This window comes from Panicum hallii, chromosome 9 (assembly GCF_002211085.1).
Source record: "Panicum hallii strain FIL2 chromosome 9, PHallii_v3.1, whole genome shotgun sequence".
Classification (NCBI taxonomy): Eukaryota; Viridiplantae; Streptophyta; class Magnoliopsida; order Poales; family Poaceae; genus Panicum; species Panicum hallii.
This window is the reverse complement of record NC_038050.1, coordinates 62,494,841-62,522,142: the sequence shown is the minus strand read 5'-3', so window position 1 is coordinate 62,522,142 and position 27,302 is coordinate 62,494,841. Positions and strand designations below refer to the sequence as shown.

The 27,302-nt window shown below is 46.9% G+C and overlaps 7 protein-coding genes across 13 annotated transcripts; 6 read left to right on the top strand and 1 right to left on the bottom strand.

The window, feature by feature from the left end:
• Positions 1-4,812, top strand: LOC112876783 (U3 small nucleolar RNA-associated protein 14-like). The gene is made up of 11 exons (XM_025940960.1): positions 1-410; positions 611-737; positions 1,011-1,450; positions 1,616-1,837; positions 1,931-2,236; positions 2,347-2,679; positions 2,761-2,841; positions 2,920-3,003; positions 3,089-3,463; positions 3,688-3,819; positions 4,197-4,812. Exons 1-11 carry the CDS (start codon positions 132-134, stop codon positions 4,368-4,370), a joined length of 2,553 nt encoding a protein of 850 aa, XP_025796745.1. The 5' UTR covers positions 1-131; the 3' UTR covers positions 4,371-4,812.
• Positions 4,813-4,997: 185 nt separating this feature from the next.
• On the top strand, positions 4,998-8,298 carry LOC112874037 (blue-light photoreceptor PHR2). Its single transcript, XM_025937188.1, has 4 exons — positions 4,998-6,031; positions 7,035-7,264; positions 7,344-7,442; positions 7,983-8,298. The coding sequence occupies exons 1-4, from the start codon at positions 5,102-5,104 to the stop codon at positions 8,062-8,064; spliced, it is 1,341 nt and encodes a 446-aa protein (XP_025792973.1). The 5' UTR covers positions 4,998-5,101; the 3' UTR covers positions 8,065-8,298.
• A 447-nt stretch (positions 8,299-8,745) lies between these two features.
• On the bottom strand, positions 8,746-10,254 carry LOC112874038 (60S ribosomal protein L22-2-like). The gene is made up of 2 exons (XM_025937189.1): positions 9,924-10,254; positions 8,746-9,145 (listed from the first exon to the last, which is right to left on the bottom strand). Exons 1-2 carry the CDS (start codon positions 10,172-10,174, stop codon positions 9,001-9,003), a joined length of 396 nt encoding a protein of 131 aa, XP_025792974.1. The 5' UTR covers positions 10,175-10,254; the 3' UTR covers positions 8,746-9,000.
• Positions 10,255-12,057: 1,803 nt separating this feature from the next.
• On the top strand, positions 12,058-15,977 carry LOC112874035 (peter Pan-like protein). Of its 2 annotated transcripts, none has more exons than XM_025937186.1 (7): positions 12,058-12,171; positions 12,326-12,630; positions 12,763-12,993; positions 13,095-13,187; positions 13,274-13,461; positions 15,415-15,608; positions 15,704-15,977. In XM_025937186.1, the coding sequence occupies exons 2-7, from the start codon at positions 12,403-12,405 to the stop codon at positions 15,802-15,804; spliced, it is 1,035 nt and encodes a 344-aa protein (XP_025792971.1). In that variant the 5' UTR covers positions 12,058-12,171; positions 12,326-12,402; the 3' UTR covers positions 15,805-15,977. The 2 variants fall into 2 exon arrangements, with proteins under 2 accessions (XP_025792971.1, XP_025792969.1); XM_025937184.1 differs by having other exon boundaries at positions 15,412-15,608.
• A 162-nt stretch (positions 15,978-16,139) lies between these two features.
• On the top strand, positions 16,140-17,596 carry LOC112874036. The gene has a single exon (XM_025937187.1). The coding sequence runs from the start codon at positions 16,651-16,653 to the stop codon at positions 17,044-17,046; it is 396 nt and encodes a 131-aa protein (XP_025792972.1). The 5' UTR covers positions 16,140-16,650; the 3' UTR covers positions 17,047-17,596.
• A 1,727-nt stretch (positions 17,597-19,323) lies between these two features.
• LOC112873620 lies at positions 19,324-20,117 on the top strand. Its single transcript, XM_025936629.1, has one exon. The coding sequence runs from the start codon at positions 19,418-19,420 to the stop codon at positions 19,772-19,774; it is 357 nt and encodes a 118-aa protein (XP_025792414.1). The 5' UTR covers positions 19,324-19,417; the 3' UTR covers positions 19,775-20,117.
• Positions 20,118-22,134: 2,017 nt separating this feature from the next.
• LOC112875492 (serine/arginine-rich-splicing factor SR34-like) lies at positions 22,135-26,903 on the top strand. 6 transcript variants are annotated; one of them, XR_003225191.1, is made up of 17 exons: positions 22,159-22,290; positions 22,473-22,568; positions 22,898-22,963; positions 23,084-23,158; positions 23,244-23,349; positions 23,425-23,471; positions 23,554-23,611; positions 24,682-24,731; positions 24,925-24,981; positions 25,067-25,152; positions 25,225-25,320; positions 25,645-25,687; positions 25,808-25,919; positions 26,003-26,152; positions 26,341-26,374; positions 26,453-26,527; positions 26,612-26,903. XR_003225191.1 is itself a non-coding variant. In XM_025939366.1 (14 exons), the coding sequence occupies exons 2-14, from the start codon at positions 22,482-22,484 to the stop codon at positions 26,624-26,626; spliced, it is 852 nt and encodes a 283-aa protein (XP_025795151.1). In that variant the 5' UTR covers positions 22,135-22,290; positions 22,473-22,481; the 3' UTR covers positions 26,627-26,903. The 6 variants fall into 6 exon arrangements, 1 of the variants encoding a protein (XP_025795151.1); XR_003225192.1 differs by lacking the exon at positions 26,003-26,152; XR_003225190.1 differs by having other exon boundaries at positions 26,003-26,374.
• Positions 26,904-27,302: the final 399 nt, after the last annotated feature.

Genomic DNA, 27,302 nt, shown 5'->3' with positions numbered 1-27,302 from the left:
CTTCACGAGCATACCCTAGCCGCCAGCCGCTCGACACGCCCGGGACCCGTCGAAGTCCCCGCGCAACGCCGCCGTCCCTGCCTTCCCTCTCCGCCCCGCCGGGCCCTTCCGCCGGTCCGCTCCTCGCTCCAATGCCGAAGAACCCCGCCATGCGGCGGGCCAAGCCCGCCCGCGGCCCCGAGAAGAAGCGGCGCCACGGGCCGCGCCTCCCTACGACGATGCGCCGGGAGCTCGACGCGATGGGGCCAGCGCCCACCCGCGGCTCCGACGACGAGGAGGTGTCCGACGTGGGGGCCGAGGACGTGTACGAGTACGAGGAGGGGGTGCCCGAGGAGGAGGCCGGCAAGAACGGCCGCTACGACGCCGTCGCCAAGTACGAGTACGAGTTCGACAGCGACGCCTCCGAGGCGGTGCGGTGACCCCCTTACTTCTCTATTGTGCGTTTAAGAGTTTGATGCAGAGTTGCTAACTAGCCGCGACACGATTTGCCGTGCAAAAAAGGAAAACAAAAGTGTTTTAGTGCGCACCGGCGAAAATATTGAAGCGACGTTGCTAAACATTTGAGTTGGTCTGGTACTTGCGCTGAATTGCGTTCGCATTTGTGTTTTAGGATGAGGATGTGCCTTCGGAGGAAGGCGAGGATATGGAGGAAGATGAAAATGACGATGGTGAGGATGAGGAGAAGCAGATAAGAATACTTCAGGAGACGACTGGAATGCCTAGAGAAGCCTTTGATGGTAAACTTTTTGTTAATCTTTGGACATTGCATATGAGAGATTCTCATAGACATATCGCATACAGAGATGGATCTTTCATTGAAGGCTTGAAAGGGCTGCTCTTTCCTGCCAAAATGTCATTTGCTAAACGATGTTGTAGCTCTCATGAATAGAAGACTAAAACTCAAAAAAAATGTACGCTAAAAATCACCTTTTCACTTGAAGCTGGTGGTCAAAATTGAGTTAGTTTATATCTTTTGTGGTTCAAAAATCTGAAATACTTTGTCAAATCAGGAAAGAAGAGGAAACAGCCATTGGAGCTGCCATTGCAGCATGGAGATGGACCTGTCACAATTCATGATCTCCTGGATAATATCCAGGGGAAGCCTGGGTATAGCAAGGTCCGGAAGAGGCTACAGCAGCAGGAGAAAAAAACAATGGTCATGGCAGCCCCACTTCCAAAAGTGGAGAGGGAGAAGCTTGAACGTCGCGTGACGTATGACACATCCAGGGGTGAACTCACGAAGTGGGAGAGAAAAGTGAAGCACAACCGCGAAGCTCCTACGCTATTCTTTGAAAATGATTCCAACTTGGGTGTGAACACTATTGCGGCAATTGCTAATGAATTTAAACCAAGGACTGAGTTTGAGAAGAGAATTGCTGAGATTACACGAAGCACTGAAATAATGGAGGCACACAAGAATGATGGTGCCAAAATCCTGGAACTTAACAAGGTATTTTGATGATCTCATTGCACTTCATCAGTTCTATTGAATTAACTAGGTACTGTAACTGCGCTGATTACTCCGTTTTTGTTCGTCGAACATGTTTACTGTTATGCTGCATGTTCCAAGCCTTGGAACACTCTTTGCTAAATAAGTTAAAATGAACTTATGTAGATTGATGTTGAAGATGTGAGAGAACGCCAAAACCGCCTTGCAAAAATGCGCAGCCTTCTATTTCGTCATGAGATGAAAGCAAAACGTGTGAAGAAGATCAAGTCCAGGACATATCACCGGATGTTGAAGAAGGATAAACTGAAGGCAGCATCAGCAGATTTTGAGGCAGATCCTGAAGCTGCCAAAGATTATGCTATGAAACAAGAATTCAAACGCGCAGAGGTAAATCCGTGCCCATTTCTTTTTGTCTTGTTGGATAAATTCCTCGTTTGTCTCCCCAAAAACATTGTTAATTCGTATTAATATTGTTTACAGGAAAGGATGACATTGAAGCACAAGAATACATCGAAATGGGCAAAACGAATCCTCAAGCGTGGATTGTCTGTTCAAGATGAAGGCACACGAGCTGCTATTGCAGCTCAACTCCAACAAAATGCTCTTCTGACTAGAAAAATGAATTCCATGAAAGATGATTCTAGCAGTGAGGGAAGTTCAGATGATGATGATGATGAGAACGACTCAGAAGCAAAAATGTTAAACAGAGGGAAAGAAAAGATTCTCAAAGTTCTTGAAGAAGATAAAGAGATACCGAATTCAGGAGTTTTCTCGTTGCCTTTCATGGTGCACTTTCATTACCCATGCCCTTTATGCATTTGTTTAGCAAAAGCATATTTGTTAGCATCATTGTGATTTGGTCATCCCCATGATCACATTTCTCTGCTTATCTTCAGGAGCGTGCTATGAAAAAGCAGGAGGATGCGGCTTATGAGGAAGCACGACAAGCCCTTGAAGAATATGACGATTCCTTGAGGAAATTGGAGGATGATAACACTGAACAGAATGAAGATTTAATTAAGGTGACAGGTAAAAGAACGTTTGGGCCTGCCAAAAATACACACAAAAATGTGAATAAGAGGCAAAAACTAGAAGAAACTGAGAATAGTGATAGTGAGTATGATTCTGACCCTGCCCAACATTTGGGCGACGATGAAGCAACTACAAAGCAAGATGATATAAAACTTGGGACTGCACTATTGGATGATGAACAGAATGATCTTTACAGAGTAAGATGTTTATACCTTCAAGTTATTAAATCGTGTGATTTACAGTGCTGTAATCTGATTTGTAGTTGTTGCATTATGTAGAGCTTCGATGATATCATGAAAAATCCAGGCCCGAAGACAACATTTGAAGTTGGAATGTTAGCTGGTGATTCCTGGAAAACGGTACTTATACTTGCATTCGCAGCTATTTATTTCCTTGCCATGCTCTGTTTTAAGCTCATGGACTCTTGTTTTCACCAGGTCAAGAGTAGCAAAGGAAATGACAATGACATTACCAATAAATCCAAATTGCAGGCTCCTTCTATTGTAGATCTAAATCCCAAGGTTTGCCTTAATTATGATCCGTGGTTCTTATGTGTAGATCAAGTTGAATTTCACTGATTTTGTTTTCCACTTTGTTTCTAAGTAGCAATGGGATAACAACCCTGATTCAGATTCAGAGGAAGAGATGGTTGAGGGCTTCTTGACTATCTCTGATACAAAGGAAAGCTATGAACTTCCATCGCAAGCTGAACTCATACGCCAGGCTTTTGCTGGTGATGATGTTGAAGCTGAGTTTGAGAAGGACAAAATGGAAGTTTTAAATGAAGAGAACCCTGAACCTGAAAAACCTGCTCTTGTTCCTGGCTGGGGCCAGTGGACGGACATCCAACAGAAAAAAGGACTTCCATCATGGATGATCAAAGAACATGAAATTGCTAAAAGGAATAGAGAAGAAGCCTTGAAGAGGAGGAAGGACTCAAAGCTTAAGCATGTTATTATTTCTGAACATGTGGATAAGAAGGTAAATGTCTATTTGATATGTTATATTCAACATGTTCAGTGTGCCTTATATTTCTGTTGTTTATCTATAGTTTGTTCCTTTGTCATTCTGTTATAATTCTGGAATGAGCATATCTAGATGTAACGTTTCCTTCTGCTTGGATACTTAGAAGTGAGACATTTCTTTAGTTTCTTCTTAAGAAATGCTTGAACGAGCTATAACTTTTTCTCCTTTGCACTTTGCAGGTTGAGAAGTATTTAGTGAGGAATTTGCCTTTCCCTTACACTTCGAAAGATGTGTACGAGCAGAGCATCCGTATGCCTATTGGACCTGATTTCAACCCAGCGATATCAGTTTCTGCTCTCAATCGACCTGCGGTATGTGCATCTCACTGATACATCGAACTGCTAAGATCTATTGAGTTTGTACAAATACTTGAGGATGTCTAATCGAACAGTGATTCAATAGTCTACTTTGAAATTATCTGGTATTGCTTTGTCTGATTCACATTTTATTCAAGTACAGTGCAATATAGCCTGTTTTACATGTGCAACCAGGAATGGTGAATAGTGACATGATTAGAGCCCTATCTTGATAATTTTTTCCCTGCTCATTGTCTTGTTGTCTCAGTGCCTAACTTTTGAGTTGGTAATAGCCAATTAGTGGCGAGTACACACTCGTGCCATTTATTTATGAAGTGTCTGTTGATCAAGATATGCTTTTATTTCACTGTTGTACCTCCCTTAATTTTCAGATTGTTAAGAAGCCCGGTGTTATCATTAAGCCAATACAGTACGAGGAGGTTGATCCCCATCAGAAGCCGGATGAACCGAAAAGGGTTATCCAGAGAGTAACTCCAAACCAAAATGCAAAGAAAGCCTCTTCAAAACAATCAAAGGGGGCAACTTCACATAAAAGAAAGTGGTGATGCAGTTGTCTTTTTTTCAGTTGCTTGATGTGTTGAGAAGTGAAGACATATAAAGGAGACCTCATCAGAATTTTATGACCACACCGTGTTGAGAGTGCCCACCAGGAAGAGTGTACACTGATTTTTCTCATACTGAAAACAGGTTTCATCATGACCCATATAGGCCATAGGAAAAGGTTTCACACCACTAGTTTATTAGGGTTATGAGCTCCTGCGCCAGAGCTTTGGAATTTTGATACGCCACAGTAGTTGTATGTTATTTATTTGTTTTCGCTGCAGTGATTGTGATCCTATGTCTCTGATGTAATATGTATCGAGGACGGATCCAAATGACCACTGTTACTGTCGGTAAAAAAATGATCGACTTGCCTATGTTCAAACATGGACTTTGTACGTACAGATACAGGGGAAAAAAGGAATGAATCAGTCTTTATTTTTTATACACCAACTTTTGTTTTGTTTTCAAATGAAAAAAGTCCTTGGTTTACACAAACTACAGAATTTGTTAAATTTCTGCCCTTGAAAAGTTGACATCTGGCCAGAAGGGGTTGGTGACAAAAGCTCCAATCTGCATTCGGGTAAACCATATGGTTGGTGGGGGTCCATAATTCTCCACCACCTTCCCCGCTCCCTGACTCCAACTCCAACTCCAACCACCCCCCTCACTCCCTCATCCACACCAAATCTGCTCCGCCTCCCCTCCCCGCGTTCCTCCGCGCATCCCACCAACCATGGCCGCCGCCTCCGACTCCGACGCCGGCGCCCAGCCGCGCGACGAACCCAGCCTCCTCCCCTTCGCATCCTTCTCGCTCTCCCTCAACATCCGCGCGCCGACCGCCCCCACACTCGCCTCCGTCCCATCCACCATCCACCTGCCCACCCAAATCTCCACGCTCGCCGTCTGCCTCCACCCCTCCGCCGCGCAGTCCCCGTCCCGCCACGCCACCCGCCTCAACTCCGCCTCCTCCTCCGTCATCTCCCCGCTGACCGCCTCCACGCCGGGCCTCTCCCGCTCCTTCCCGTCCGGCGCGCCCGCCGCCGCCGGGCGCCGCCGCACGCTCGTCTGGTTTCGCGCCGACCTCCGCCTCCACGACCACGAGCCGTTCCACGCCGCGGCCGGGGCGTCCTCCTCCCTCCTCCCCGTTTTCGTCTTCGACCCGCGGGACTTCGGCAAGTCACCCTCGGGTTTTGACCGCACGGGCCCGTACCGCGCCAACTTCCTGCTCGACTCCGTCGCCGACCTACGTCGGAGCCTCCGCGCGCGCGGCGGGGACCTGGTGGTGCGCGTGGGCAGGCCCGAGGTGGTCATCCCCGAGCTCGCGCGGGCGGCGGGCGCGGAGACCGTGTACGCGCACGGGGAGGTGTCCCGGGACGAGTGCCGCGCCGAGGAGAGGGTGCAAAAGGCCGTGGAGAAGGAGGGCATCAACGTGAAGTACTTCTGGGGTAGCACGCTTTACCACGTGGAAGACCTTCCATTCCGCCTCGAGGACATGCCATCCAACTATGGCGGCTTCAGGGAGGCCGTGAAGGGCTTGGAGGTCAGGAAGGTGCTCGAGGCACCCGAGGAGGTTAAGTGCGTTCCCATGAAGAACGTGCTGGAGCCTGGGGACATCCCCACGCTTTCCGAGCTCGGGCTTACTACGCCACCTGCCATGGCACAGGTCAGTCGGCCCCTTGATATACTGATTAGGTTCTATCCTGTGGTGCATTTACGTTTTAGATCTTTCGCTAAGTTTAGAATCTTAACAATCAAGTACAAGCTCACTCTATATTACTTTTCAGTAAATTGTAAAGCTAGAAGCGGATGGAAGTTGCTAATTATAGCATGTTTTCAAGTGGTGCCGTTGATCATTTAGCTAGTTTTTATAAAGGAATCAATTATTTGGCATATCTTAGGTACACTGAATCTTTGGTGGTCATTAAATGAAATCGGATATAAAATTGGTCTTTTTATTTGTTTATTAGGTTGTTATGGTCCTATTATGAAGGTATGGTGCTTACTGTCTCCCAATACATATTTGTTCTCAGCTGTGGTAGGATTGTCTTTGTAGACCAGGACAAAACAGTACTACAATTAATTTTTATTGTAGGATGGTAAAAGAAGTAGGCGGTTTTGTCTCAAAGAGAAATGCCAAATTCCACTCTTCCTGGAATTGAATTGTTTATCATTGTCTCACCTGGATCTGCATTAGCAGTTAGCTTTGCTTTTCACGATCATGACATCTCCAAAATGATTTCACATTTTGGAGCTTTGGGATTATGTCATTGGCAACTTATGCATTTGGTCTCTTGCATCTGGTGCTGTCATTATACGGAGCCCCCTTGATTTAGGACACCATAAACCTGTAGTTTTATGCACCTATGAGTTGTTTATGTAGAATATGTAGAGCTGCATTAACATCTTAAAGGGGTTTCAACATTAATTTGGAAGTGATGCTGAACTGTCTTGCTTCCACCAAAAGAAATAAAAAAGACTGATCAGTTGTTAATGTGAACAGTGGCACTGGTGATAGGATCATCTCTTTTGTATAGTGAGAATAATTTCTGTTAGTGCCAAGGGCATAGTTTTCTGCAGACCATACCAAAGACCCATTCTCCTCAGCATTCTTGTACTCCTTTCTGCACTGCATCCTGATCTCTACATTTAATTTTTTGATCATGTAGGACTCGAAACCTGCTGTTGGTTCTACTCTCATTGGTGGCGAGACAGAGGCCCTGGAGAGGTTGAAGAAGTTTGCTGCAGAATGCTCTATGCAGCAAAACAAATCAGACAAAAGCAATACCCGAGATAGCATATATGGTGCTAATTTCTCCTGCAAAATTTCACCATGGCTTGCTACAGGTTGCCTCTCTCCACGGTTCATGTATGAAGAGTTGAAGAAGCATGCTACTAGGTATGCAAGCTCGCTAAACATAAGTTCATCGTGATATAAATTTGCTTCTGTATATAATTAGCCATTCTTGTCCTCTCAGAGCAATTCCTTCTGGGTCAACATCCAAAAATGTTGATGGCACATCTGATGCTGGGACAAATTGGTTAATGTTTGAGTTGCTATGGAGAGATTTCTTCAGGTATGTGTCTCTGACCCTCATTGTTTGAGATTACTAGTTGAGCTGAGCACCCATATGTTGTAAAGGATATAAAATAGTCAACACACAAAGTGTAAGCTCTAAAGATAATACTGTGAGTCATCCAGTATGCATAAGTATTCAACACATGCTTGCATAGGAAACTCGAATTTTGCATCATACTAAATCAAACAATTAGCATGAAATATTCATCAAAGTAATATCCCTGCATTATCTTGTAAATCCTGTGCAAACTGAAGTAGTATAAATATTATGCTTCTTGGACTCATATCCTCATCTATATCTTAAACTGAATTTCAATTGTCTCACCAGGTAATAGCTTCCTCCATGCATTCTTCTTATGAACTGAACCTAGTTGCTAGGTTTTTTAGATAAAAGTATAAGTTCTGGCCTTTTACATCCTCGATGCATACTTAGTTTCTATGTAAATGTACATTTGCGCTAATCTTGAATGTGTAAAGACTTACATCTGCAGTATGAACGGAATTGTTAATGATCCAACTGGTTAATGAAATATGTCAGGTTCATCACAAAGAAGTACAGCTCTGTACCGAAGACATCTGAAGTTGCCACTGGTTGCACTCCCACCCCGGCGCTTGCATGAACATAGTTAGACAGATTGCCAACTAGATTTTGGGTCATGAACTTATGCACATGTTCAATGGAGATTAAATCTTTTTTTCCACCAATAAATGCTAGTAGTGAACTGTAGCTGAGTGCGCTGTTCCTGCATTTTTGGTTCGATTGATCTCAGAAGGATCTTTGTATCTGTCGACATTCCTCTAAATAACTGTTCAATACTTTGAATGACATTGTGACTTGTGAGCGACGTTGGATACTCCCACTTGTACTTGATGTCAAATGACGTGTGTTCATCTGGTTTGATTTATTCACTCCCAGCAAGTCAAGAACGAAAGATTGGTAGCATTCTGTTCGGTAAGAGGTGGTGTAAATGAAATCAAAGCACAAGTAATCAGACGTTGGGTGAGTGTCACAGTATTGGGTAGCAAAATACCATTGCAGGTCTAAATGCGTTAATAGTAATTGATTGCTTTTGCTTATGAACTACACCAGCATGGCCGCAACTGAACATGGTGCGGTCCCAACTCAAATCTGAGCCACGGAGTAGGAGAAGGCTTGAGCAATTGGGGCACGGCTGCAAGCAAACGGGGAAACGGCTGAACGCAGCAGCTCGGCAGCACGATCCCCTGGGAAGCTGGAAAGTGGGTGATTTCGCAATCAAAATCGACTTCCATTTGCACACGCTTTGCCTTGAGAACCAGAGTTTCCATACTGATAACAAGTTCGATAGACAATCATAGCGACAACTGAAGGATACATCGCTGATGATATGATTCAGAGACAAGCAAGAACCAACAATTCTTGGACTCGGATTATCTAAGCATCACAAGAGAAGTTCACCACTCTTAAAACACATCATAAGACCAATTTAAACATCAAAACTCATATCCCTTCAAAGGCTACAGCAGACTGTTCCAACACATCCAAAAGTTCACAACACATAGATAAGGTAGTGCGCCTAATCCTCTTCCTCACCCTCATTCTCAGCAATGTTGAAGTACCGGAGCTCATAGACACTGCGGTCCTTGTTCGACGCGATGACCCGGAGCCAGTCACGCACGTTGTGCTTCTTCAGGTACTTCTTGGTCAAATACTTCAGGTACCTGAGAATGGAGCAAAAGAGCTTCAGAAACTGAACAAACAACACCTTATTTTGAAATGAAAGCATAGAAGCATTCGACAGGAGCTAGAGCATAATTTGAGCATGCCTACAAGGCTGCAATATACAATGCATTATAGGAGCCAAGAACATGGTGGTCAACTGGTGCAAGCAAATAACTAGTGATCAGTCAACAGTGAGGTAGGTTCCATCTTAGACATGAACGGAATACCACTCAAGAATAAATTAGTATAAAGTACTCTAGCAATAGGCATCTGCATTGAAAAAGGCGTGTAAGTTTAGCTAACATCCTACTTGCATGACTGTTGTGTCATGATACAGTTTATAACGAGAGGCACATCTCCGCAATACGATTCAGACACAGTGATATAACCAGTGTGTAAATATGCAGCCGCAGTGCAGCTAGAGTGCTAGTACAGCATCCAATCCATTGAAGCGCTAGGAAATACTATCATGTTTGAAGTGTCTCCTCCCAGTCCAACTAAGCTTTCCTTACTTTGCAGCCATGTTTCATTCACTGCATATTCACCAAATGATTCACTAGCTAGCTGCAAGGCAAAATGGGACCAAAATACCAATTTTCCAAGCTCTAAGTAGAACCAAATACCTAATCCTGTGGTCAATCATGACCAGTTCAGCCCCTATCGCATGGATAGGAACGCATACAGCACGATACATCCATACTATGTCCTAAAATCGGTAGCCGGAGCTAGGAATGCGTGGATCTGGGTGGACGAACAAGCAAGCGTTGTGGTGTATACCTCTTAGAGAAAGGCCCCTCGGAGGTGACGGTGACCTTGGTCTTGTCGCGGGAGACGGTGACGCCCTCGCCGAGGTTGCCGGCCTTGCCGCCGGCGACCTTGATGCGCTCCTGCAGGAACTTCTCGAGCGTGGCGATCTCCATGATCTTGTCCTCCACGGGCTTGGTGCAGTCGATCGTGAAGGTGACGGAGCCCTTCTTCTTCCCGCCGGACGCGCCGCCCTTCGCCCCCGCCGCCACGCCGCGCGCCATCGCCTCCTTCCTCCGCCTCTCGCTGGGCTCCTCCGCTGGGTTCGGTGGTGGGTGGCTGCGCCGCGAGAGACGATAGGGTTTTGAGGAGGCGCCGGGGAGGAGGCTTATAAGTAGTAGGGTTGAACAGATCGGACGGCCAGGGTTCGTTGATGTGGGGTAGCGACGCAGTTTGGGCCATACAGCCATCATGGGCTGCTCTTGTTGCCGGCCCACGCCTTTGATCCGGCTTGTTTAGCGATGGAGTGCTTCGCCCAGCTGTAGTTCTCTAGCAGCATTGGCATGATGGGTCTATGGCCAATCGTGCTCGGCTCCACTGCCATGGTCGATGAGTTCATCCTCATCACTTCATGCAGCATCGTCATTGGCATCTTGCGAAGGGAGCTCTTATTTTGGCAAACCAGCACCACAAGTGGTACCAGAGGCGAAGCTACGTATATAGTACTGGGTGCCCAGGCACTCACGAAAAAAATCAAAAATACTTATACAATCAAATTTTCACCATTTATGCACCCTTCAAATTAGAAGCTATGCATCCCCAAACAAACCTTAAAGCAATGTAGTGCACCCCCCTCATGTTTTCTCTAACTTCACCCCTGAGTGGTACAGAACCAGATCAGAAATGGAAGGTAAACACAAGAGAGTACATAAATTCATCATCTCTGAACAACTGAACAAGCATTCATCTCTGAACCGCTGCTCATCTCTAAACAAGCACTCAACCGAACAACCATGCTCGTAGTTTTTGACCAACCACGCTCATAGTCATCGGCTGTACTACCTCCCTACCGCTTGACCCATGCGTGCGCGCTGACATTCCGGCACGAATTACTGTTATGCAAGCAATTGCTCGCTAGTCTCTGCAACATCATGATGATGAAGGACAGCTCGAGCCCGACCACAACATGATCTCTGCCCCCCCCCCAAGTATCATCTCGAATTCTTGATAGTAAAGTGCGGAGAGAATTCGGGGTGCGAATATGCATCATTTCTGAAGGAGCCCTCATAGCCGGGCGGCCCACGACCACGGCTTCGTCTTCCTCCCCCGTGCCACTGGCCACCTCTGTCTTTGAGGGCTCCTGCCCTCGGAGCCGCTACCGCCGCCGCCGCCCCTACTTGCTCCCGCGCCGCCGGCCACTTCCGCCTTCAAAGGCTCCCTCAGAGCCGCTGCCACCGCCGATCCTGCTCACCCTCGCACCACCGGCCAACTTCATCTCCTGTGACCCTGCCCTTCACCCCGCGCCGCCCGCCAACTCTGTCTCCAGCGGCTCTTGCTGCAGAATCCGCCTCCATCCCCCACCCTATACTAATCCGGCTCCTGCGGCCACCAGATGCGCCTCCATCGCCCACCTCTGCCGGACCCTCGCCGTGACGCTCCTGCCACCTCCATCGCTCATCGGGGGTCCTCCACAACCGCGGCCGGCAGCGTCCCGCCGCCTAGCCGTCCCGCCCACAATCCATCGCCACTGCCGGTCCACCACCACCCCGAGACCTCCCTCTGCAACCGGGGAACATCATCGGCGAACCCCGACCCCGAACCTCAACAACCCGAATCCTGAAAAAACGAGTAGCGGCGGCGAGGCAGCGGAGGAGAACGACGGCGGCGTGACGGAGAAGGATGGAAGAGCCATCCCTGGGCTGTACCTGGGATGCTTCAGGCTGAAATGGCCACCGCACGGCTTCAAGGTGGTGGCTCGCGCTTTTGTAGCGCGAGTGATGTATATAATTTAGGAAAATATTAAATGTAGTCAAAAGATAATCATACAAACTACTACTGGGCCGTTTTCCGCCATTGGTCTGCACAATGCCAATTTCGGCCCAAGTCAGCGGGCGGCCTCGGTCCACTATTCATAGTTCCTTCCTACCCTGTACCCCTCCCTCTCCGATGACCAAATCCTAAACCCCCGCCGCCCCTCTTCGCCGGCTCCTCCGCTCGCTGCTCCTCGGTCCACCGCCGCCGCTTCTCGTTCTCCATCGGGACGTCGACTGGTCTCTTATTGGTAAGTAATTCTAGCTCCACTGGATGTATTCCCCTGTCGCCACGAGCTGTTTTTGCTCTCCACGAGCGGCGTTACTCGTGGATTCACGCGCTCTGTGGACCGTGATACCTTACTAACCCAATCCATTCATTCGTCCATGGTTATTCTTCCTCAGAGGGCAAGATTGAGATTACTTGGCTCCTAATCGAGGCTTGGGTGCAATCATTTGTGTGTTCCTCCAACTGAGCGGCCATGCGTCACCCAAGGTCCGGGCCGGGGAAGAAGCGAGGCCGCGGGCCGCGGATCCCCGCGACGACGCTTCGGAAGCAGAAGGCGGCGTTGGCGAACGTCGACCAGATCACTGGCGCCAAGATCCCCAAGAGTTTCGTCTTCTCCCGGGGCAAGCTCCCATCCACGCTCCGCCACCTCCAGCAGGACCTCCGCAAGGTCATGCTCCCCTACACCGCTCTCAATCTAAAGGTCCATCCCTATCCCTATGCCCTACTCTAGCTTACATGAGCAATCGATGAGTGATTGCGCTTATTTCAATTCTCACAAGCTGCCAACCTGGAACATTGGTGTTTTACACTTGAAAGTTGAAACAATTGGCAGGAGAAGAAGCGGAATAACCTCAAGGACTTCATCAATGTTGCTGGTCCGTTGGGTGTCACACATTTCTTGATCCTCTCGAACCCTAAGAGCCTGCCGCACTTGCGCTTTGCCAAATCGCCACAGGGCCCAACCTTCACTTTTCAGATAGAGGAGTATGCGCTTGCGGCGGACATTGCAAACTCCCAGAAGCGGCCGAGGTGCCCACCGGGGATATTCAAGAACTCGCCTCTGGTATATGACGCTAATTTGGAGAATTTTGTATAAAGCATAGTTTTGAAGAAGATATTGTTCACTGATACCTTGTTTTTACATTGAATTCATGGATTGGACAGGTTGTGCTCAGCGGGTTTTCAGGTCTTGGCAACCCTTTTGAGAGTTTGGTCGAGTACTTTCAGCATATGGTCCCTGCCGTTGACCCAAGCACTGTAAGTATCGGGCAATGGAAACATGATGGAACTTGATGTTTTTGTACCAGCATATTCTGATAATAATACTGTGTTTGGCATAATAGGTCCAGCTGGCAGCATGTCAAAGGATTCTATTGTTAAAATATGATAAGGATAAGGAGGTTATCGATTTCCGGCATTACTCCATCAAGCTTCAGCCTGTTGGGGTCAGTCGCAAGATTAGAAAGCTTGTGCAGAACAATCAAGTTCCTGATCTAAGAGACTTTAAAGATGTTAGCGATTACGTTACAAAGTAAGTGCTGCTTTGCCATTATATTGCAATGAGATACTTTCAATTATCCAGAAATGCTGATATGCATGGAAAACCATGATAGCTGACAGCACAAATTTAAACTCTTATATGGGGTGCACATGATTATCGTGACATTTTTAAGTTCCTTCTTTGGGCCATGGAGGGTGCACATAACAATTGGCAGATGTGCAAAGGGTTTAGTGAAATAACATGAAATACACCATTTTATATCAATGCGATTTTTTTAAGAATCCTTTTCAAAGTCCATTTTGCCATATCAGAATTCGAAATATTCATGTAAGGATTTGGAAACATGCTGTGTAATAGCGTATTGTCGTATGCCTCTATCAAAGTGTAACCAATATTAAGTGGGTGCTTTATTTTTTGCTGGGACCTCATCTGAATAAGATTGATCATAATAAATTCCATATTAGGCATTAGTTACTAATGTTCAGGAAGTTCAAAGTATTTGACTCAATTAAGTGCAAATTACTGAAAGGAAGTGTTTGTGGAGCATAGAATTGGGAAAATGTAGTGTGCTGATAGAACTAATGGCATAACTGACTCTAAGAAGAGTCTGATGCATTGCAGCCAGCAACTACAGCTACAGATAAGTGTTGTCATTTAGGTTACAAGTTGTAATAGGACAGAAGAATTGTATGGTGGTATGATACTATTTTGACATTTTGCAAACAGATACTGATAAGTTATGTGCACGTGCTATATCCAACATGTTACTGTTCGACTAGCACACAATAAGGTCTTCATGTAAGAAGAGGCTCCTCAGTCCTCATCATAATCTCAAATCTCCATGGGCCAAGCAAACTGAGCAGGTCATCCATTCATCCATTATTAGCTATAGTATGCCATGCTAAACTGAACATGTAAAGTTACAGCCTACAGATGATCTCAACAGTGACATAGCATAGACAGTTGAGCATAAAAGCTTCAGGTTGAAATGCTAAATTGTGTCAATTACAGTGAATAAAACCATCAAATACTTTCTTTTACAAACAAAATTAGAGAGGCTTCCAGATAAAATTGCTGTAACCACCTATGTGGAATTCCTAGAAATTAGAATTGCTTGGACTATATATGTTGCACGCATTTGTAAACTTTCAGGAAATGTGATATATTTGTTTTCAGCAAAGAACAGGAGGAATAATAAAGCTGAAAGAAGGAATAAAACTTATGATCAACACGATGCAAAATAGTAATAGTTTAGTAATTACTCCATTACATGTGTTCTGAATGTGTGTGTCTTCGGTGTACTCTCTTGAAAAAAGAATAGCACCCAGAGTTAAAGTTTAGATTAGAGATGTCACTCCATTGAGAGACCCTGCCAGTGTGGCAGTGTATATTATGGTTATGATGAGCTAATCAGAAAGCTACCTAAACTATGTACAATGTTTAGGGCTTTAAGCACCCAAGAACCAGAGAATAAAGTGAAAAGACGTAATCATAAGAAACAAATAAGTACCAAAACTCAGCACTTAGCAGGTATTGAACTTCAGATAATGGATTTAGTGTGGCAGAGAAATGGGTAATAAGTAGAATCACCTGCATTTAGCTCCTTGAAAGATTGGTTCGTGCAAGAATACACTAGCCCTGCAATGTCTATAATGCATAGTCAGAGGCATCAGAAGTTTAGGAAACACTACCTGGTACCAGCTCGACTCCAACTTTTGCCTGAAATGCTCTCTGGTTGTTTGCCTCAGTGGAATGTCTTGTTTTTCACCTGAAATGATCCTGTCCCACTCAACTACTGATTTAGTTTGCTGCGTCCAGATTATTTTTACTCAAAGTATTATTTGCTTTCAGATGAGGTAACTGTGGTGATCCAAATATTAGTGCTTGGCATTGCAATTTTATAAGTAACACAGTAACACACCTATTTGCTGCTTGGATTTAATTTTGTGTAATAAACCATTTACTTGTGTTCACATTCAGAAGAGCTGGATATGGATCAGAAAGTGAAGCAGATGATGAAGCAGCAACGGTAAGCCTACCAAGTGATGTTGACAAATTAAACCAGGCATCAAGGAAAAGCGCTGTCAGACTCCAGGAGATCGGACCAAGGATGACTATGCGCCTAGTTAAAGTTGAGGCTGGGCTATGTTCAGGAGATGTCTTATACCCTTGGCCTGGTGAGTTCTCTTTGATGTTGTAATGTCCACCTTAAGTCAATCTTAGATGTTTGGTTACATTTTTGTTTTTGTCCTGATTTTTATTCATGTTACAGTGGCAAAGGGAGCAGTGGGGAAGAAAGGGAAAGTAACTGAGGAAGAGATAGAAGGACAAGAAGAAACCGAGGATGGGTCAGAGGACGAGATGGAGGAATAGCAGTTTAGATGAGCTCATCAAAGTGCTTTCATTTTAACAATGTGAAGCCCCTGCTCTCTTTTATAACAACACTAAGCAGAGCTTGGTTCTTTCTCACCTCCTGTCTTATGGTTTGCAAAGCATTTGTCACGTGTACTGTTTTCTGGTAGGCTCTATATTCTGTATTGTTTGATTGGGTTGCGCTAGTTTCATTCTTGGTTGTTGCCAAACCAGCTGCCTTGGAATCACATGCAGAACTCTGAAGATCCGAGATCTTGCCGGGGTGGCACCGGGATCTGACCTGCCTTGGTTCATTTTTCTAGTGCCATGCTAATTGTCGGCTGATCTGACTGGTGTTGCGGGTTCCCACTAGTGCTTGTGCCTTCTGCGGGCAATTGGGTAGGTTCTCAAGATTCTCTCGCCTCGACTGTCCTCAGAGGATTTAGAAATGCATGGGATCTGTCAGGCTTACTTATACATCTGCTGAACCCCTCTTCCATTCTTCAATTAAACCCATTCTTCTTCGATTAAAGAAGGAAGCTGGCCAGGAATTTGGAACCGGCCGCCATCGATCAACCGGTGGCTTCTCGTTGAAGGGCAACCACAATCTGATGTCGCCCCGTGGAGCCCACCGGCGGTGACCCGACCACCACGGCACCACCACCCCGTACGCTTTCCTCTCGTGTGATCTACCTCTCCTGTCTCCTCGGTCCTCCCACGTGATTCTCTCGCTACTCAAATTCACACTCCCCACTCCTTCCCGTCCCCGAAGCTAAATCCTCTCCACCTCCCACCACCACCACCCCGAGCGAGAGTGAGAGACACCGGGAGGGAGATCTCGCAGGCAGCGGGCAAGGGCAAGGGCAAATGGCCGGCGCGGCGGACGAGTACTACTACGGCGGCGGGCCCGGCCCGCGCGGGGCGCCGCACGGGCTGCTGCTGGCGGTGGTGGTGGGGCTGGTGGTGGCGGGCCCGCTGTTCCTGGGCGACGGCGGCGAGGCGCTGACGGAGGCCGTGGCGGAGCTGCTGAGCCCGGTCGGCCTGCTCCTCCTCCCCGTGTGCCTGCTCTTCCTCATCCGCGTCCTCTCCTCCGACCGCGGCGCCGCGGCGCTGGCCGACGTCTTCGCCTTCGGCGGCTCCCCCGACGCCGTCCACCGCGTGGGCGGCTCGCCCGTCGGCGTCGCGCTCATGCTCCTCCTCATCCTCGCGCTGCTCTACTACCGCTCCTCGCTCTTCGGCGGCGACGGCGGCGGCGACGAGTAGCGTACTAGGTCTGCAGGAGCCGGCTGCGGGCGCGATCTCCGGGCTCCGGCCGGCTGGCTGGCAGTGGCAGTGGCGTGGCGTTGGAGTTGTTTTGTAATGTGAGGTTTGGTAGGGGCGTGGGTGTAAAAGTGCGCGAGGAAATCGGAGTAAATTAATTTGGTGTTTGCGTTTCGTCGGTTGGTGATGAGGGCGGCTGAACTTCTGAAGCTTCTGTGCTGCATCGGGCCATGTGCCTTGTACTCTTCTTCCTCCCCCTCCCCTCCCGTGCGTCTCGTCTCCTCGGTGGGAAGAACTTGGATTCTCGCTCCGCCATTTTTACCCTGCACCTGGAGGAGACGCTGTACAAGTAGGGGTAGACGAGGCTGTGAATTTTACGTTTTACCTTCACGGTAGCAAGATCTAGAGGGTGCAGGCGTTCAGCAGTGTGCGAAGAAAGCGACGACGTTGACGGTAAAGTTGTCCTGGTCGGTGGCACGGTGGGCTCACATGCCCTGAAAACATTTTTGTACCTGTGTGCGGTAGAGTAACCGTACTGTCCAAAGGTGCTTTGGCCAATTCAGCTGCCGCGGCCTCTTTAGCTGCAGCGACACTATCAAGTGGTGCGAACATGCTATCTATACTACTCTGAGCTAGAGAGCCAGGCTCCAGCTCATTTGTACGTTGCAACTTTCACCCACATTGTATGGATGCTACGTGTTGCATGCATTAGGGTCGCTTAGAACAGCGTATTCGGTCTTTTCCTATGAGATCATCTCGTAGTTTAGTTCTCCAAGCCTTCTCCGGCAGTTTGCAATTCAACAGCTGTCTAGAAAATCAATTGATACCGAATTTCATTGCGTCGATGAGGATACTTGGATATTGGATGGGCAACGCCTAAGCGGCGGAGGCATTACAGCATTTCCAACAAATTACTCATCCCTCTTCTTAGTATTAAAAAATTAATATTTTGATGATTGGATGTGCTCCAACAGATTATCAATCCAATCCCTAATACCTTGGTAATCACCAAAACACACCTCCCTCCATCCTAAATGAAGGGGATTTATCCCTCTACCCTATTCTTGATGATTGGATTTTAGTAGTCTTCTGCAACAATTATTATCAAAAATATAAAAATAGTTATTGTTAACGAAGAGAAAGTGTGTTTTGGGTGTGAGGTATGAGTAATCCGTTACACTCCTGATGGCGTCGAGAGTCAGGGCAAGAAGAGAAGAGGAGCGGAAGAGAAAGTAAACACCATATAATAGAAACTCTCTTTTTCTAAAAAAAAATCATCTAGCAGAACCTTTGACTCAAGCCACCGGCCTCTGTTCACTTTCACCGATCTTTCCCAGTGTCCTGGCTTCGCGGTGCTGCGCGAATGTAGCTTGCAGCATGGTGTGATGATGCATGCCAAGAGGATGGATGTGACTCTGTGAGGCAGTGTTGTGTTGCGCAGGAAGCCGCGTGAAGAACCGACTGGTTGGGCAGCTACGATCACGTGAGGATGAGCAGCGGCGAAGCTGCGGAATGGGCCCGTTTTTCCCCAGACATGCGGTGACCGCGTACTCAAGTCGTCGCCGCCGCGCGTACCAAACGCGCAGCTCGTGCTCGCCGAGGGCCAGGGCAGGGCATGGCGCGTTGGAGCTCTCCAATATTGCCACACTACTGATCAACGGCTCGTTCTCGCTCTATGTTACTAGCTAGCTGCTGGATGAGTGTGTGGAGGGAAGATGAGAGGCTAGCGGGGCGCCGTGGCTCAGGAGGACCAACGCCAACGCAGCCTAGCATGGAGCTCATCGTGGTAGCCAGCTGCGCTACTGTACTGCGTGGACCATGGACATGGACGCCAGCGCTTGCTGTCGGTGACGCAGCCGCGGCCGCGTCGACGAGAGAGAGAGAGGCCGCCGAAGCAGGGCGCATGGCAGCAGTAGCGCTGGTGCTGTGAGCCTGTGTGTGATGGTGCACCGCAGTGACACACGGTTCGAAGCCGTGTCGTCCTATATATCTTTCGGGTGTTCGTGATGGTTCGAGACCAAGCAGTCCAGATCTGATGCTCGGCCCATTTCGGCGGTAGTTGTCCGGCCCAGTGATCAGACGTTCACGTACGTACGCCGCCTCCAGCCACACGGCCACACACCTCACTCTCAGCCACCGCCCACCAGGTCGCCGTCAAAGATAAGACCTTATCCTGCGCGCCACTTGGCAAGCCGGCGGCCGCCCACGTCAGCCTGGCGCGCTGACCTGGCACCCCCTCTAGCTCCTCCTCCCCTACCCTATCTACATATCCGTCCCGCCCTGCCCCGGCCAGCCGCTCCTGCCATCACACGTACTACACTCCCGACCAACCAATCCAGCGACGCACGACAGGGAAGCGCTGAGCACAGGACCCATGGCCGCCACCGCCGTCGCGGCGTCTCTGTCCGTGGCCCGGGGGCTCGGGAAGCCCCTCCGCGCCGGCGGCACCAGCCCGTCGTCGCTCCGCGTCTCGCCCCGTGGCAGGTCGGCCAGCAGGGTGGCCGTCGTCGCCCGGGCGTCGTCCGCGCAGAACCCGGCCAAGGAGTGGGCGGCCGCGGCGGCCATCGCGGCGGCGCTGGTGCTGCCGGAGGTCGCGGAGGCCGCGCAGCCGGGGATCTCGCCCTCGCTCAAGAACTTCCTCCTCAGCATCGTCTCCGGCGGGGTCGTGCTCGTCGCCATCGTCGGCGCCGTCGTCGCCGTCTCCAACTTCGACCCCGTCAAGCGGGGCTGATAGCTCCACCACCACAAGCACGGCCGCCGGCCGCGGCATGGCTGTGCGTATACCTATGTACTGAGACTGAGAGCGGTCGATCTCTCCTCCGTGTGCTTCCGAATGAACAGCGTCTGATATGATGCGCCAATCTTTTGCCGTGCAAATCTCATTTCCTGCTAGTGAAACCTCGTGTTCATGGAGAGCCCCCACACGTTCATCTAGGATCGATCAGTTCGATTTAAGTTTACTGTGGGTCGCCTAGAGTTTCACTTTGCGACACATGCCGTGTCGGAATTCAATCGGGCTATAGACTGGAGGAGATCACTGAAGCGACGTTTCTTTAAAGAAATAAAATGTTGGGCCCAAAGAGTCATGATGAAAATGGAATTGTTATTGCAACTTATATAGCTACTAGCCTACTAGATGAATGGGATGAAGTGCCATGAATTCCCTTGAGGGACTTGATCTCATATATACTTCAACATTATTGATTGAACACATTGCAAGGTACAACTACACGATCATATCTAATATATAATCGTGGTCTCAACAAACAAATGAAGAATCACGTTAACACGCCCCCCTAAATCTCAGCTAGTGGCAACAAGTTTGAGATTGCATCGACCTGCCTCCAACATCACTTTTGCTCATGGTTTTGTGATTGCATCTGCTACCATCAGAGGCGACGAACCAAACTCTGAGCGCTCCAAGGGCCACCATTTTCCCGCATAAAGTGCAGTTCCACCTCAATGTGTTAGTCTGAGCTTGTAACAAGGGTTGCAATAAGGTTTTTTGCTACCAGATTGTTTAACCATATGACCTGCATTTGGCTGAGGAACTTGGAGTTCTCTCAACAAAGATTGCACCCAAGTTACTGCAGTTGTTCCATTATTATAGCCAAAGTCTCGTGCTTATCCTTATGTAGATGACGAGCAGTGGCGGAGCGTGAAGCAAAATATAGAGGGGGCCAATTTGCCAACTTCAAATCAATATATACAAAAGTTTCGTAGAAATAAGTTTTGATTGATGAACTACTGATAACTATATCACAGTTAACAAAATATAAGTATATTAGAGAGACACTTGGACTTGTGTGTTGAGCAGACTGCACCAGGATTTATATATTGAATGGATTATGGAGCTCTCTGCTCTTCTTTTCAAAAAATTTTGCGTGCCAAGGGGGGCCGGAGCCCTATAGGGCTCCGCCACTGATGATGAGGATTCAACGGATTTTCCCTAGAAAATTATGTTAGTCTATTGGACACAGAGAGTACTCCAAAATTCTCTAATTAACCGACAATCATCAGGCGAGCCCGCCTAATCCGCTTTTGTAAAAGGATGCGCCTTACTGCTTCACCACGATTTTCGGTGCGCACGCGCAGGGGGTAACTAGCCTATCTTATTGCAGCTTACGCCATGTCCGGTCTTGTTAGAGGGAGATGTTGCGAGCCACCAATACTTCTCCGATATTGGAGACCCTGTTCATCACTTAGTGTTGTACTGGAATCATATTGTAATTTCTCGCGAACCTCCAGAGGAGTTGACATGCCAACAATATTGCACGCGATCGGAACAAGGGAGGAGAATAAGGAGCACAAAAATCGCTCGGATCGGCGAAAAAACTCGTTGTGGATGAGCATAGGAGTAGACGACCGCCTTTGCCAAACCATATAAAGGTACATTGTCTTCTCGTGCACCAGGCACACCATTTCGTTGCACGATTCACAAGTAAGTTCATGCTGATGCCATGGCAATGTTTCAAGATCATGTGGAGGTGGAGCACCTTTGCGCGTCAGCAAAATCCCTTAACCGAACGCCGATAGGAAGACAAAGGCGACCCCGCGAGTGTGCACCAGTCACCCCAACGGGGAGAATACCATATTCTGTGCCCCGCACAGAGTACTTTGAGTTGGCAGATAAAAACCACCACCAGTGGCTAGGTCAATAAGATTGGCCGATGAAATTATCCGAAAAAAGTACTCACATACGATAGGGATGTTCTTAAACCTGATCCCTTCTATGGCATAAACGCAAGAGTTGATATACTCTCGCTATGGAAGATATAGAATAGTAGCTCTATAATCAGGTGAATCTATCTCAACCGCTCGGGAAGAGATATGTAATGATACTTGATGCCTAGTCATCCAATCCATACCTAGCAGGATATCCATTTGTCCCCGAGACCAGCCGGACTTGGTGATGTCAGATGTATATTCCTTCGGTTGAACAAACATTGCAAGTCACGAAATTGATCTTTCCATGCATCTGCGACTAGGGGCCCTCCAATATCGGATATCCCAAAACGGGAGCCCAAAATATAAATGGGCCCAGCAGCCCGAGCTCGCGCTGGCCCGTAGAGAAATCGGAACGAACCTGACCTGACTCGCTCCGGCCGTCTTATTTGGGGCCGGGTCTCCCTTCGAGTGGTCATAAACCCTCGCCCCCCTTCTCTCTCATCCCCACATCTCGCGACCTCGCGGACGCGGCAGCCAAACCCTAGCCTCGACCCGCCCATCCGGCCACCGCGCGTTCAGGTACAAATCTCCTCTTCACCTCGTCCTTTGGGTGATTCATGCCCCACGCCCCGCCGTCTCGCACGATTTGTTTTGATTTTCTAACCTTCTCTTGGGGGTCTGCTGTCGGATTGGGGAGATGCGGATGCGGATGCGGCGGGGGTTGGTTTGCTGATTGATTTTACTTTGTTGGTATTTTTCAGCGGGGAAGGATGAGCAGGCGCTGGAGCCGGACGATCTACGTCGGGAATCTCCCGGGCGACATCCGGGAGAGGGAGGTGGAGGATCTCTTCTACAAGGTGAGTTTTTTTTTTAAAATAATTTAATTCGTTATCTCGATTTATCAATCTTACCAAAGAGAGAAACTGTGTTACTGTGTTAGGCTAGGCTGGGTTACCGTGTGCTTGTTAGATAATCGTGATGCTGTATGCTCTGAATTTATTCTTGATGAAATGGGATGCACTGGCATGCTATTGTTTTGAAAACCTTGTACTATTGGCGTTCACCTAGTTTGTTCTCTATTTCACTATGGAACCTCAAGCTAAGACATGTGCTTGTAGTTGTGGTGCATTTTGCAAGAAGCATTACTTTATGCTAATGTCTAATATTATAAATCTTGTGAATGCAGTATGGGAGGATTGTTGACATTGACTTGAAGGTCCCCCCGAGGCCACCTGGTTATGCTTTTGTTGAGGTAATATATACCTGAATATGTTGGATACACGATTATCTTTTCCCTCAATAGATGACCTTGGGGTTGATTGATTATTTGAGCCACAAACAGCAAATATAAGGTACTTTGCTAATCATGTAGTTTGAAGATCCTCGTGATGCTGAAGATGCAATTGCTGGGCGGGATGGATACAATTTTGATGGACACCGCCTAAGAGTAAGCTAAGCAGTGCTTCGATAAGCTACATACCTACTCCTGTTCTGATAAATTTATCGATCTAACTCTTTACTGCTGTGCACAGGTGGAACCTGCTCATGGTGGTAGAGGTAATGCTTCCTCACATGACCGTTCAGGTGGCTTTGGTGGTGGAGCACGACGTGGCGTGTCAAGGCACTCAGAGTATCGTGGTATGATTCGTGTTTGGAAATCAATGCTTACTTTTCTTCTGTGTCTGCAATCTTAACTTGATTCATGGCAAACAGTTCTTGTCAGTGGACTGCCTTCTTCTGCATCATGGCAGGATTTGAAGGTTTGTGGCAAACACCTGCCCCACAAGTCTTTGCCTAAGATTGCATTCTTTCATCTCATTAACACTAAATATTTCTTTCCAGGATCATATGCGTAAGGCAGGTGATGTTTGTTTCTCTGAAGTGTACCGTGAAGGTGGTGGTAAGTTGCATTTTGGTTAAAGCTGTTGCTTTTATTGCAGTTTTGAATATGAAACGTTCATTATACATCTTTAGAAGCTCAGGCCTGAAAAATATACTTATGATGCCAAGCAATAGGGTTTAATCTTTGGTGCCATTGTCATCACAAAACTAATTATATAGATCCTCAACATCTTGGTCATCCATTGTGGCATAGGCCATAGAAAGCAATCCATACCTCGTTCTGTTCCTCTTCCTTAGTATTGTCATCTCCCAGAACATAGAGAACTAGCTTTTGACAAATTTTGAATATTGATTGATATATTACTAATTTAAATAGTTGGTAAAACTTAAAATTAATTTAGGAACAGTTCAAATGACAATTTGAACAAGCAAGTGTAAGCTTGTTTGGAAACATCACAAAACATACTATCATCACAATTTAAACATACTAGCATCACATGAACAAAATCAAATGTACTGGGACAACAATTAAAGCTTACTGCCCTTACTGGAGTAATGCACCTGCCATACCTAATCCCTATGGCTCAAGCAGATTGAAAATTGAATTCTAGATTCAAAGGATATTGCCTTCAAGATTTGCAATTAGACTTATCTTAGTTGGTGACATTTGTGAGCTTCATACGGACATTCCAACATACATCCTATGTTCTCGATTCCCGCTAAAGAATTCTGTGTCTCCTGTATGGATTTATAGCTATGCCTAGTTCGGTTAGAATTTCTATGGCAGAAAAAAATCATTCGTAAATAGTCTCTCTCCCCTTGGTCTGGAATCCCGACGCTACCTCTTTGATGAATCCTTGTGAAGTTCTACAAAGAACACACTTGTGAAGCCCCCATCATTGCTGTTTATTCTAGGACTGGGGTTATTGATGCCTTAAGCTCCTGTTAAAAATGCCCCACCACTTGCTGTGCTAGGAATATAAATGCTGCATGGCATAATACGAATGTCTCGTATCATCTGTTGTGAAGATTTTGTTATTTCTTTGATTGATAGATCATCCTTCCTTTCTGTAAAGAATATGATTTTTTTTGTGGCAAGTTCTTCACATATATTTCTATTTGTTACAGGCACCATTGGAATTGTGGACTACACAAACTATGATGACATGAAATATGCTGTAAGTCCATATGGCATTGCCTGGTCAATGTGTGTGAATCATTTCATTCTACAGCTTTTTTCTTGCTCGCTTCTATTTGACTTCTGCAATACCTGATCTGGGACTTTCACTATCTGTCACTGTTATTTCTATCCCTTCTATTTAGTCCTAGAACTGTGTTTTTGATGCTCTTGGCTTTGACAACCAATTGCAGATAAAGAAGCTGGATGATACTGAATTCAGGAACGCCTTTGGGCGAGCTTATATAAGGGTAGGCTTTGTTGCCTGTTACTAGTTTAGTCCTGATGATGATCTTCTGCAGTTCCATTATTAACCATGCACCTTACTCTTTACAGGTGAAGGAATATGATGGCAAGCGTGGTCGCTCCTACTCACGTAGCCGAAGCCCAAGTCGTAGCTACAGCAGAAGCAGGAGCCCAAGGTATGCTGCCATTTCATGATGTCCTTGGGTAACCTTGTCTATAAATTAACTAATATTGAATATATTCTGCAGCAAATCACCCAGGGCTCGCCGCTCAGCATCTAGATCCCGGTCGAGGTCTGTTTCTTCCCGTTCAAGGTCTGCATCAAAAGGGCGTTCTCCATCAAGGTAACATACACCAATCCAGCTTTTGAGCCTTAAACCCTTAGGTCAAGTTCTTATCTGCTATTTTCTGCATAACAGAACCTATACACATTATGCTATATGGACTAGTACGCCTACTTTTGTGTCATCCTAGCTCGTTTGCATTCTTTGAAAGGTTGCTGCTATTTTATTCGAAAACAATAGTTATCAAGCTTTATTAAAATAATGGCTCTGTTCGGGAAATCTTCAAGGCCTGAATGGAGTCCTGTTGACTCACTACAGTGATAGAAGATTTCATTTGGTATGTAATCAATCTGTAATGAACACTGTAACCTTCTTTCATGTCAGCACCCTGGTGCCGTCGATTAAGTGAACACAGCTATATTCCCAGGCATGTATACAATGATGATGGCTTGCTGTACAGTCTGATCGCTTGGGGTTCCTTCTCGAGTGCTCAGATTCTCTAATTTATGATATGGACTGCTTAGTCTGTTCTGTTTTGTTTTTGAAGACTCAATTGTCTCGCCGTTTAATCTGGGATTGTGCGGCGATCTGGGGATTGCGCATTAGGATATTGAGGATGGGATTTTCGCAATTTGCTACAATTCAGTTGGTTTTATAAGGTATGGTTGTTAATTGAGAGCTTCTATGGAAAGCTAAAATGTCCCCATGTTTTACCTAATGTACTGTAACTGATTGCCATCAGAGCTTGGGCTTAGCGCATTGTTTGGAATACTGGACATAGGAGCGTTAAGGATTGATGATCTGGATTATGGTGGTACAGTGACTAGGAATATACTTGGAGTTCAATGCTTGGGGAATGAGTTTTCTTCCTACCTCGGGCACACTTCAGATGGTTGCTGTAGTTCATATGCACTGTTGACATTATGCTACTTAACACTATTGCATGGAACTGAATGCTTCTATTTTCGATGAGCTTTTATTGCTTTCGTTCGGCTGGGCGAGGCGTCATGGCTTTTGGAATCAAGTTGTTAAAGCCGCATTTCGGATATTGAATTCAGTTGTTTCTGGAACCTTTTGCAGATCACCAGCAAGATCCAAATCTCCTAATGCTTCTGTAAGTTTCCTTCAACATATTGAAATAAATAATTTTATTTTATTGTGCTTGATTTTATCTGCTAAAATGTCAATGCAGCCGGCAAATGGTGAAGCAGCAAGCCCCAAGAAGCAGAGCCCAAGCAGAAGCCCATCTGGCTCACGCTCTCCTGATGTAAAATGATTCTGCTTGTCTTGTTTGCTGTATTGTCAATAGCAAACACGGCTGATCTGACAGTATTTCAATCAAAACTTGCAGGCGAAACCTGAATAAAACTGGTGCGCCGTTGAGGCATTGCAGATGGGAGTCCAGAGCAGCTCGTCTTTGTCTGGACACTTGATGTCCTCCATAGTACCAGTACCATCGCTGTCTTTCAGCAACTGTGCAACGAGATTGGATATTAACTGTCAGTTTGTATCGATGGACCCCCAGACTTTTGTTATGTTTTCTGGCCCACTGAAGGGCTCATTTTTACTTCCAACTATTCGTGATTGTTGAATGCTATGTGTATTTGGATTGTGTTGACTAAATCATGTTGTTCTGGACCTCATGCGTGTTTTTTGCTTCATGTTCCTCTGGTTTGCTTACGTAGCGTTGCTCCACATGATGCACAATTTGTGCCTGTCACCGTGTGAAATGATTAGACTTGTTGGACACTGACAACTCGATAATCTAAGCTCCTTTTGACGTTGAGTCGCAATAGCACTCCTGTTAGCGATGGATGTGGTGGCCTACAGCAGAAAAAGACGAGTTCAGGTCTGTTGGCTGTCTTTGGTGCTCCCTGTTATGGCCAGCCTTGATCAGACATAGGCAGCCAGCATTGCCTGTTGTTGCTGTAAAGGCCGGGCCACCACTAGCTCGGTCGCAGCTTCGGGGCATAGTGCTCGCGACAAATGACGAGTCCGCGGCGGCAAGCGATGACGAATGCCGGCGAACGACGTCGTGATTT